The 12,174-nt window shown below is 39.1% G+C and overlaps 1 protein-coding gene across 3 annotated transcripts in view; it reads right to left on the bottom strand.

Moving 5' to 3' along the window:
- Positions 1-3,820: 3,820 nt before the first annotated feature.
- card11 (caspase recruitment domain family member 11) overlaps positions 3,821-12,174 on the bottom strand; it is a 39,981-nt gene continuing 31,627 nt past the window's right edge. For all 3 annotated transcript variants that reach the window (XM_015378567.1, XM_015378568.1, XM_015378569.1), the window contains exons 19-25: positions 11,321-11,405; positions 10,870-10,965; positions 10,053-10,170; positions 6,440-6,622; positions 5,788-5,909; positions 4,612-4,727; positions 3,821-4,201 (exon numbers count right to left, since the gene is read on the bottom strand). In XM_015378567.1, coding sequence (XP_015234053.1) covers positions 3,997-4,201; positions 4,612-4,727; positions 5,788-5,909; positions 6,440-6,622; positions 10,053-10,170; positions 10,870-10,965; positions 11,321-11,405 — 925 coding nt within the window. In that variant the 3' untranslated portion in view covers positions 3,821-3,996. The remainder of the gene's footprint in view (positions 4,202-4,611; positions 4,728-5,787; positions 5,910-6,439; positions 6,623-10,052; positions 10,171-10,869; positions 10,966-11,320; positions 11,406-12,174) is intronic.

Raw genomic sequence — 12,174 nt, 5'->3', positions numbered from 1 at the left:
ATGCTCGGTTTGAACTGCAGGAGATTGTCTTGACCATGTCTACATGCCTAAATGCACTGAGTTGCTGCCATGTGATTGGCTGCTTAGAAATTAAGTGTTAATGAGCAGTTGGACAGGTGTACCTAATAAAGTGGCCGGTGAGTGACACAATTATATAGATACACACACACACACACACGTGTATATATATATATATATGTATATATATATACACTCACCGGCCATTTTATTAGGTACACCTGTCCAACTGCTCATTAAGGCTACAATTTGCACAAGCTCATCGAAATTGGACAATAGAAGATTGGAAAAACGTTGCCTGGTCTGATGAGTCTTGATTTCTGCTGCGACATTCGGATGGTAGGGTCACGTACGTACATACGTACATACGTACATACGTACATACGTACATACGTACATACGTACATACGTACATACGTACATACGTACGTACATACATACATACAAGTAATGAATAAATAAAAAATACATTGAACTTTATTGATCTCACAATTGAGAAAATGAACTCTCTGCATTTAACCCATCCCCATTGGGGAGCAGTGGGCTGCAACTGTGCAGTGCCCAGGGAGCAATCAGGGGTTAAAGTGTTGCTCACTGACCCAGAGTGGCAGTCTGTGGGAGTGGGTTTCAACTCACTTAGGTTGTGAGTTAACTCACAACCTCAGGATTCCAAGATCTATGCCCCAACCATTAGGCAGTCACTCCCCTGTTAGGACGACTCTTGTTGTACCGCTCCATTGAAATTTTAAGTAAAAGGCACATAAACACATACCTACATAAACACATCCATTTTGGCCTCATCCTCATTAGGGGAGGTGAGAAAGAAAGAGGGGATAAGAATTAAGCAGAGAGAGAGAAAGAGATAGAGACAGGGTAGAGTGCCTGAAAAGAGAAAATTGAACAAAACAGCAAAAATGGAGAACACAGAATATATACAGTGATTTCTAGAAGTCTGCTTCCCCACCTGTATGAAATGAGAGGAACATGTAACATACCAACAGCAAAACGAAGACAACAGACAACCGAAGTAAACATAAAAAAAAGATTAAAGAGTAGCAGGTATCCCTTAAATACACATGTACGTGGACGGCAAAACCCATGCAGCTTAATGTTTAGTATTATTATGTATCCTTGAACACCTGGAACCAACTCGTGTGCTATTAATGCATGGGCATGCTAGTGTATAAAGGATTTACAAAGCTTCTTGGGGAGAAAAATAAAAAATATTAATAGCAGTTGTGGGGGCCCCAGACTTGCCCTACAGGGCCCAGGAAGGAAAATGAGGTGATCCCTGCCCCAGATATCCAGTGGCACCCCAGAAAACTGAGACATAAATAGGGCAGACATAGGGATGGCCACAACTACCAGAGAAGGGTAGATGAGAGCACCCAGAGCCTTACCCCTAGGGGCCCAGTTCCTAGGGGGGTTATTGTCACAAGTTGACAATAACAACTTCACACTCATCACAATCCCACCCTTACACCCATACAGAGGTATACAAACATTTAATGGAGAACGCCCACTGGGATAGACACCAAATATATTGTTAAACTCCTTATACTTACACCATCCTGAGGGGTCTGGACCAAGGGGAAACAGGCCCACAGACCCATGTGGAGATCCTCAGACCGCTCAGTTTGGAAAGGGGACAGGCAAAAAAAAAAAAGGGGTTGGGACCTGCGCCATTATAGGGAGGAAAGCAGTACTGTCGCCCAGGGCTAGCCCCAAACAATACCCTGGGCCCATCCTGAAGAGGGACAATTGCCCCCGAATGCACCAACCACAGACAGGGTATTCCCAAAAAAATCATCCACCCAGCCCCACAGACCCCAGAGCAGGTAGCTAACTCGCCAAAGAATCCACTCAGCCCAAGCCAGTCACAGTTGTTCCAGGTCCTCACATCCATACGGTCCTGTCATACCCATGGCTGGCAGGCAAATGCAACCCAGGTAATTCACCTCCCTAGACGAAGTACAACACGCCAGCCAACCGAGCCCAAGTGCCAGAGACCCTCATCGTACCTCAACTCAAATGCAGGCACAAGCCGTGCACAGGGTCAGGGCAAGCAGCCAAGCAGACCCACTTCACAAGCTGAGATGTATCCGGGCAAAGTGACTGTATCTCAGCTGCCGTACAGCCACACCAGTTAAATGGCTCCCCAATCCATGACTAACCCTAAGGGCCCAGCCACATCCCCAGGCTCAGCAGAGAGAACAGAGGTGTGAAAGACCCCATGCCAGCCCCCCTCTTATGTAGTGTTGTTGCCTGTTGGAATACTATTTAAAACCACAGGGAAGGTCTTTCTACTTTCTACAAATTTTGAAATATTTTGGGGCTCGCTGATATGAACAACCTGTTTTCAGTCCTTACATTTATAAGGAAAATATAAGCCAAACTGTTTTCATGGCTTACATTTCTCAGTAAGCCATGAGATCTTACTGCATCTCCGTTAGATCATAGCAGCTTTGATTCACCCCAGGACTTTCCATTCCACATTCTTCAATTCTTGGAGGATTTATTGTCATTTCTTTTGTCATAGATTTGTTAGAGATTCAAGTTTTGCTTAATCTTTTACCTGAAAACTGGACTTTGGATATGTAGCATCCATAAGCCAAAATACATCCACCCCTATGCCGCAAAGCCGGCGATTTTGATTTTTGTGTTTGGGGTTATTGTAGTACCTGCCCTGTTTCCCAAATATTTGACTTCTAAACTCCCTAAGGCTTCAGACTTTCCCCGCTTAATATCTTCATAAACATTACATCTAAATATGTCACCAAAACTTCACGTGTTCATTGTTGGAAATGTGATATAATCTTAAATAACTTTGTGACTTATTCACACAACTTGAAGTTTGAACCCTCAAAATACATTCCAGTGGTATAGATCGCCATCAGATGCTAATGAATCAGTTGACAGTTGTGTAAATTAAAGGGTTTGTATTAAAGCACATCATTGAAATACAGTTGATTCTGTGGAATGGCTTGAAAACTGATGCTCACAGATTACCATTCAGTCTGAGCTTTGGTCATTTTAAATTGAATTGGGTGGAAAAAAAATCTCCCATGCCTCTTTGGGATGACCTTGCTGTGCTGTTGGGTTTCCTAGTCTCTGTCTGCTTGGGGCTGGTGCAGCTAAAGCTACCTGCCCTTTGGTGCTCTTAGACGTTGAGTATTGCAGGGTATCTGCACTTTCTAGTAGGACAACTTTGAACCTTGATGTGACAAATTCCCAAACACACTCACAGACTCTGAATCCAAATAACTAAAATAATACACATGGCGCATTACAGCAACTAGATTCTGCATATATTACCATATGCCAGTGAATCCCTTTTAAATTAATTCAGGTTGGTGGTTGAAACATTACAATGTGTAAAAATGATAATAAATTAGAATGTAGTTTCTGATGAGGCTTGTTTATCAGATTAAAAGTAGTACTGGATAAAAAAGTCATAAGATACTAAATCTATTACTTATTAAGGAAACATTTCTGTATTAAAATGTTTTTATGTAGGCCTGATTTAATAATTAAACCTGAAATTCATTGCCTTATAACCATAATTGAGGTAAATGTGAGATATAAAGTTTTGGATCATATTCTAATTTGTTGTCAATGACTGTGTGAACTTTTCACAAAAGCTGTTTAACTCCAGATGTTGTAATGCTCTATGCTAGCCACTAGATGGCAGTGTAATCTCTTGTAAAATCTGTTTTAAGAAGCGCTAATTAAAAAAGAATTGCCCTCGCCACTTGTGTTAAAAGTTTCTTTTCAAAAAAGGACGTTTACGCTTCGTGGGGTAGAATCCGTTTATTTTTTAAAAACAGAGATACAATTTTACAAATATATAATGCAATCATTTGGGTCTCTAAGTCTGCCTATAAATATATAACGAGAGCTACGGGAGATTTACAAGTTTTGTGGGTTACTGCATTTAGTTACACGTGTACTTGATGTTCTGACTGGGATATAAGAGACCTACAAGAGGTCCTGTTCCACCCAGATGGTCTTTTTCTGCTCCTCCAGGATTCTGTCCTTGATGACCTTGATCAAGTCCTCCATCCCTGTCCAGGAGTCGGGCTCCAGGGTGGTGTACAGGCAAGGGATGGCCTCCAGCTCCTTCTCCTTCGCCCGACACAGCCTCACAAAATCTTCCTCTACATCATGAGACAGAGGCAGCCTCCTGTGTGGACAGGAAACAGGAAGGAAGCAGCGTTGTGGTGGTTATTGCGGTGATGTTTGCAACCCAGTATCTCTGAGATCATGTAGACGCTGCTCTGCAGCGGCCTTGACAATTTCAGTGTAATCCTCAAAGACGTCACAGAACCTTTACTGAGATACGTCAGGCTTTGGGATCTTTTGGTTATCTTTACTTGGAAACAGCCCAACCACAAAACAGAGCAGACTGGATTTTTAGAAATGGCTCGGCCTTTTGTTTGATCTAATTAATCTCTGCTAGTAGCTCAGAAAGGAAGCACAAGAAATCAAACCTTAGCTCTGTCTGTGCCATTTAGTCTCCAAACTAGAAACATACGTTTATTACAAAGCCTGAGATGCAATTAGATCTGGGAAAAAGTTTTACGCTAGATTTACCTTAGCTTCTTGATATTCTTGTCACAGATTTTGACATATACGATGATGGGGTAGATTTCTCTCCGTAGAAGGTCCTTGACACAGCTCAGCTCAGCCTCCAGCAGGCAGTGTTTACCCTAACAATGAGTAGAGAGAAAACAACGCTTTCACACAAGTGCATCTCTGCAGCAGTGGTATCCAACGACATGCAGCCAGAGAAACATTCTGTCTACGTGTGTATATGTTGGGAGGTGCTGGTTTACAGTTTCACACATAAGGGTATGGTAGAAGTCTTCGTGCTCATGCTGTATGTGTCAAAGTTTGTATTTTTCTATGAACAGGAAGGTCGCTAAAGAGAGCGAAAGCGCCATCAAAACAAGTCTTCTACTTTCATGGTGAACTGATACAGGTGTTTTTTGTTGTCTTTTTTTTTCTATTAAAGACACAGAAATGTTTGGAGACATTCTATGAAATACTGAGAAATAATCTCTTTTCCTGTTGGCCGGGTTGTCTGTTGATTTCAACCAGCCACGAGAGTCAACATTTGCTTTAGTTAAAAAAGTGAAAATATGTCATACAGCTAAAGAAAAAAGGAAAACAAAGACTATTTTTTTCTAAGCTGTAGTCCAGTATCACATAAGCTATAACCTGATATAACTTTGGGTCATATCATGTTTTGGGTGTTCATACCACCTGGGTTTTCAGTCATGTTGATTATTATACCAAAACCCACCCCTTGTCCTGAATATGTACCCATTACTATCTTGGTTTTTGACCTAATTTAGTCCTAAATTATCTTACCCATACATCCAAGACTGTTGAACTTTATGACACGTATTTGCTTATATCAAGTCCAACCATCCACATAATCAAGTTATACATTTCTTTCATATCTTCTGCTCCACATTGAATACAGACTTTTATTGTTTTTCCAAAACATTTCAGTCTTGTTATTCTGATGTTGTTAATAACTGTTTGCAGCTTCTTATTTCATCCTCCAACAAAAAAGATTCTGAATGGTTTGCACTCCTATGACCCATAGCATAATAGTACCACTGCTGTGTCTTACTGGTTAATGTGGGTTTTCAGTGTTACTGTCCAAATAAACATCTTCCTATTTCTGTTCTCTCGAAAGTCAGGAGAATATTTCATTCTATCAATTAAACCGTGTCCCTCATATATTGTGAAGACACCTACTTTGGATGCGACAGCTTCAATGTTTTCCCGGGTGATGCATTCAAATGTGGCATGCTTCTCCTGGTAGTGAATGAAGGGCTCCACATTCTGCTTCAGGTGAAACTCCTCCTTAGACAGCGTATCTGGACCAGGAAGCAAAAAGCGGAAAAATGAGAGGTGGTAAAAAGTGAAATGAAATGTCATATGAATAGACATTTAAAATGCTCTCATTTGCTCAGGTACACCAGAGTTTATCAGAGGGAACAGAAACCTGAGGTTTTCACCCTCGGGACTCTCCATGTCAGAAAGTCATAAAAGAAGAATCTTGATTTGCCAGATGTTCAGCTAACGTTAAGAACCTGTTTAATCAGGAACAGGAAGATTTCCTTTGGGACAGGGGCGTATTTTCTCTAAGGCCTCTCAGCATTTTTACAGCAGCTAATCTTGGTCTAATAGTTCTTTTAGAATATCTGTGTCATTGTGCTCGTAGTGCATCGTCACACCAGTTATCAACTAGGCCATCTTCTCTGCTGCCTTCATTCTTTCTCTGGTTACGCTTTTTAACGTTTTCATCACATTACAGTTCCGCCGAATCTCACCAGTTCTTACCCATGCCCTACAGAGACAATAAAATGACATTTCTTACACAAACAGACTACTTTCTTTCACCTACCCGGTTTACAGCTAATAAAATCCATGGCTGCGCCCATGTTGAGGATTTTATTAATGATGGTCTTGGCCAGCGCTGCCGGAGCAAACAGAACCGGTCTTTTCCTTTGGGTCCGCTGAGGGGTGACGGGACTGTAAGGGATCAGGTTCAAACCTCTGCTCAGGTCGTTGTCTGGGTCAGCAGCGTCTGGTTTATAGATAACACACAATTACAAAGAGAGGCATGCAACACCCTGCTGCTATACAGACAAGCTGGTCACATCACATTCTGCCTCAGCAGTAGGCATTGTTTTCAACACGTGTGACATAAAACAAGATTAAACAAAAGAAACAAACATAAGTCGATAATGACATTCTCTAATACTGCAGAGCAGAGCAGCATTGACAAAAAATACGACTTTCTGGCTGACAAATGGTGACAATGGTCTATCAAACTTTAGGAATGTGGCTTTTAGTCACATATGCATGCATTTCAACAGAGATCAACTAATGCAGATTAATGCAGTCTAACTGATCTCCATTATATGCAGATTATTTTTTGGGTTGATCCTTGAAGCTGATGTTGGTTTTTGTTTCCCTGTTTACATGATAAAAAGATGTTACGCAAGTCTCAATTTAAGCAAAGATCAAACAAAATCTTGAACAATGGAAGGAGGTGGGTAGTAACTAGTTACATTTACTCAGTTACATTCACTTGAGTAACTTTTGAGAAAAACATACTTTAAAGAGTTAGTTTCCTGCGTCATACTTTTTACTCTTAATTGAGTAAAATGTCTAGCTTAATCTATCCATCATGTGTAACTTTAGTAAATAAAGAACAAGGCTGTTTTAAACAAAAATAGAGCCAGAGAGACAAACACCTACAGTTAATGACTGGGACTCTTGCGCTCCAGCTTCTTTGTTTTAATGTTAATTTTTTTATTCGCTGATCACGCCACTTGGTGGTCGAAAGGAAATAGAGGAAACAGTTTAATGAATCCTGCTACAGGAAGTAACTTGCCATATTCTGAGCTACATACATAACAAACGATTAATAAAGACATGAGAGATTTTATTTAAAAAAGTATAATGTATTTTTTCCCTTTGAATTATTGTTTAATTATTGGATGTATTATTTTGTATCAAAATTTACAACTACATGTTTCTTAAATTTAAATAATTCGTAAAACACTGAATCAGATGATGTCATTATCAGTGCTTGAGTAGCCCTATTCCCCCAATTACTTTTTACCATTACTTTAGTCATTTGTCAGATTACTATTTTTACTTTTAAGTAAACTTGAGTACAATATTTGGGTACTCTACCCACCTCTGATCATGTGGGGATTTAATCAGGTGCTTGCAACCTTCTCAGAGCACAGGCGCACTGCTCTAACCACAAGGCCAACACTCTGGATGCTCTGGTGACATGGTTATTGGAATAAATGAGATTGCTGACAAATTGGAAGATCTTAGTTTTTAAGAGTCGGAGCAGAAATTATAAATTTCCTAAATATGTTTTTGTAGTTTTTTTTTCTCACCTTCGGTGAATAGATGTAGACATTTCTATCTGCTCTGGAAGTTCTGAAACTCTAACGCTCTCAGATAACCTGACTTCCTCTCCTCAGTGACGAAATCACTATTTTAATCTTTGCCATTATTAACTCTCATTCTAACTGAGTACTGTTGTCTCAGCGTAACCATTGTGTTTATGTGGGTTTGCTCTTCTCTTCACTCCTTAGCAGCTTGCTGCCAGATTTCACCCTCTTTTTGCACTCTTAATAAAGGTTACTCTACCTAAGACACTAGCTGAATCATACCTGAAAATGAAAATGTCAAATATGACATATTATATTATATATCAAGTCTATGTAGTAGATTGAAGACCATATTTAAATATTCACTCATGCTTTTTTTTTTTTTTAGCACCATGGTAAATGCCTTCCCTTCTAAAGCCAATATCATAAATCCTAAATTAATGTTCTTTACTGCTGGATCTGGACATTAACTATTAAAGTTGTGGTCAGGATTGTGTTTTTGTCTTTTGTTTCTCATAACATTTGGATATTTAAAGCTCTGTGTCCGGAGTACTTTTTGTTTTGTTTTTTCCGATCCTGTCATTCACACATTTTGACGTAGTAGAGGGACTTTTTTTTTTTTTTTTACTATTTTTATACATAGCACCTGCCTCTTTTTCCATAGTAGCACATTGTAATTGTTTTTAAATTCCACTTAAAATCTTAGTAACAGCAATGCTGTTGGACTCAGTCTACACTGCTTTAACACAATGTTTTGAAAGAAATATCTTCAGACTCAGAGGCAATCTGACATGATTAAATCTGTCCTGAATTTTCTGTAATCAAAAAATGGTCAGGATGTGGATAAACCACACTTTTCTTAAGCTAGGTCCTCTTTGATTGCTGAGCTTTAGGCCTGGATAGATAGAGATGTTTCTGAAGCTTAATGAATGCTCCAAATCAGTTGGGATGTTTGATTTAGGTAGCATCTTAAAATTGCAACCGTTTGACTCCAGAACTGTCAAATGGTTGAAATGAGAGGAAAGAAACAGATTAAAGTGATTCAAAGTTATAAGGTTTTTGGAGGAGTAACAATGCAGCTTTTTAATCTAAGCTAGATGTATGGTAGTAGCAGCATCATGCTGTGGGGCTATTTTTCCACAAGATGAAAAGGTGAATATAGATAATAGATAAGTATAGAGAGAGGGAGGACTCCCTCAAAATTTTTTTACTTTAATTTTAAATCAGCCTGAACATTCAAATTATTTTGTTCTGTATGTGCATATACTGTAGCAGGCCAACATTTGTAGCAAACTTATACCTGTTTATTAAAGTTGAAGTGAAATGCATTCTGTAGTCAAAATCTTGACCCGTCTATTTGCAACTCTTTTAGTTGAGTAACTTTCCATTTGGTAGTGGTAACCTTACTTACATGACTTTCATTAGATCTAACGTACAAAACTCTCAGGTCCCTGAAGCATAACCTCCCTTTTTATCTTCCTCTGCCTCTGAATGGCTTCTGCTTCGTTCCATCCCTGACTGGGTACACTGCTATCACAGCTTTTACACCTCTAAATATTGTGAAAGTTCGGCTTTCACTGACTCTGTTATACAACGCACATTTCACAAGTCTCTGACGGACAAAGGTCAGCTCTTCTGACACGTCAGCATCTCTAAGTGAGCACATACGCTTTCAACAATCTGTTTTTCTTTGACACATTACACCTCATGCTCATCGATCTAACACATTTTGACTTTCAAACCTTTTTTTAATTTTCCATTCGGTATAAACATCAATGTCAACCTGAAGCCTCAGCCCTCGGCTGTCTCCGTCTATGCACCCCAGCTGCACGTCCACTTCCTTTTTTATTTATCTAACCGATCATCTCCCTTCAGAGAGATCTGTTGCATTTTCTTTTGAAGTGACGAAAAAAAAAAAAAAACCAACACATAAATTCCTACTGAAGCTTCTTTTGGTGGTTACAGCATCTAACACCCCTATTTTCTGCATCACATCTTAATTTGTCGCTTCGAGCGAAATTCAAACAGCTCTAGCATTAAGCTTCTCCCCTGACTTGTCGCTGTAGGAATGCTGGTTTGTCAGCAAAGATGTATGCTCACCTTCTTGTCTGAGCTGCTCAAAGCTCTGCCTTGCTAGTGTTGTGCTTCCAGAGTTGATGATCCTCACACGCTCATTGCTGTTAAGTCGCTTGTACTTGATATCCACCCTGCTAACAAACTGGGGACAAAAGCCCAGGGAAGAAGGTTTGTAATCCAGTATTTGGTTAAACAGGTTTCCTTTAAAAATAAAAATCTATTCAGTCTCCATTTCTATAAAGCCACCTAATAAAGTCCAGGGCAGTCCATTGTGCCATTTAATCTAAGTTTTAAATTTGACTAATCTGCAAGGGAGTGCTCTGGACTCAGGAAACATGTGGAAGAACTTGTTCTGGTTGGATGAGAGCAAACTTTTTAGCTGATGTGCAAATCTGATGGAAAACTAAGACCAAGCTTCCTTCTGAACACACACTGCTAATGGTAAAACAAGGAGGTGGCGGCATCATGCTGTGGTTAATGGAGAGATGGGTGGAGATAAAGTTACAACAAATGCATAACATACTGACAGATCATGTACATGGATGGCCTTAAGTGTCAAATTTAATAGAGAACCTGTAGAAAGTCAGTCAATCATGCGCTTAGAGGTTTTTAATAGGTTGAATAAACATGCCTGCCATGTTTTTCCTCATTTTTATTTCCCAGATTATTTGCTTTGAAATAAAACAGGATAAACCATGTTTTGTTTTCCAACCACTTCCCCATTAAGCACAACTTCTGTCAGTCTGTTGAGTAAAGTCCCATTAACTGCTTATGTAGGTATTATGTGAAAACAAAGAATCTATTAAAAGTGACCCTGGCTTCAAGTATTGGACTTTAATACCTGCAGGATCTGACTGAGGAAGATGCTGGCTCTGGACAGACGAGGACTGGCCTTTGGATCGGGAGGGGAGCCGGCCTCTTCTGGCTGTAAACTGGCCTAAGCAGACAGAATCATTACATTATTCACTTCAGCAATAAAAACATTTCTAGAAATACCATAATTTAGACAACATTTGAATGTATTTTTGGTAAGAAATACATGTCATTTACCAGCGTCTGTGCATCTAGTTACAATCTACTAAGGATTAAAGTAAATCCAGCTAGATCTATATTCATGCTGTGTTTAAAAACAATGCTTTAAAAAGAGAAAACGCTAGAAATTCAGATTCTGACTATTTAATCCACTAATTTTCCAAATTAGCATTCTTTTAATGTTTCCTGATAAAAATAAACTCCATAGAAAACTTGAGAAAACTACATGAAGCAATAAAATAAGTTAGATGGATGCTTACTCTGCTGTTGCGTTGGCTTTCATTTTCTTCTTTCCCACCTCGACACACAAACTTCTGAATCTTTACCAGGAGCAGCTGCTGAGCCCTGCAGTCACACACAGACTCTCATAAAAAACACTCACAGCAATCATTTGAAACACTACAGGGATGTCAAAAAGTATTTCCTCCATTATAAATTTCCTCTGTATTCCCTTTAGTTTTTTTGTTTTTCGGTCCATCTTAAATATTTCAGATCAAATAAAAACTGAATAACAGATTCATTAGATTTGATGGTGCAACCACTGCCATCAGTGTTTGGTAAAGAATCTAGAAATGAGTTTTTGAATTCAGTCAAAAGCAAATTATGGCTATTTTTTTGGTCTTTTTTTATTTTCTTCCCTTATTTTTTTACCCTTTTCTTTTTTCCATGATTATGTTTTGCTTCAGGTCACACTTATGGAATCTTACTTGGGTTTAATTCTGGACCACTAAAGCCTTCATTTAGTTTGTTTTCTCTTATTTGTCAGTTTTCTTTTGTTTCTTTTAGTATCTCTCAGTGAAGTTTAGTGGAAATGGCTTTTTCACCCTTTCTAGAATGAAGACACTGTGTTTCTCATCTGTTCCTGAATGGCTGTGTGCGATTTGTGAAGCTCAACCAAATGAAAATGTTGGAAATGGTAATATACTGTAGCAAAAGGAAGCCATTGTGTTTTACACCATCACTTCAAATCACTATAAGAAAAGCATTTTTCTGGCTTATCTTTGTATATTGAGCTGAAACGAAACAAACAAGAAGTAAAAACTTTAGAATTCATTAATGGACAAGAGGTTTTTCATCAATATTTATCCATTCTTGCAGCTGCTTTCTGCCAGAA

Source organism: Cyprinodon variegatus, unplaced genomic scaffold (assembly GCF_000732505.1).
Source record: "Cyprinodon variegatus isolate N-32 unplaced genomic scaffold, C_variegatus-1.0 Scaffold175, whole genome shotgun sequence".
In the NCBI taxonomy this organism is placed as follows: Eukaryota; Metazoa; Chordata; class Actinopteri; order Cyprinodontiformes; family Cyprinodontidae; genus Cyprinodon; species Cyprinodon variegatus.
This window is presented reverse-complemented; position numbering and strand designations above follow the sequence as displayed.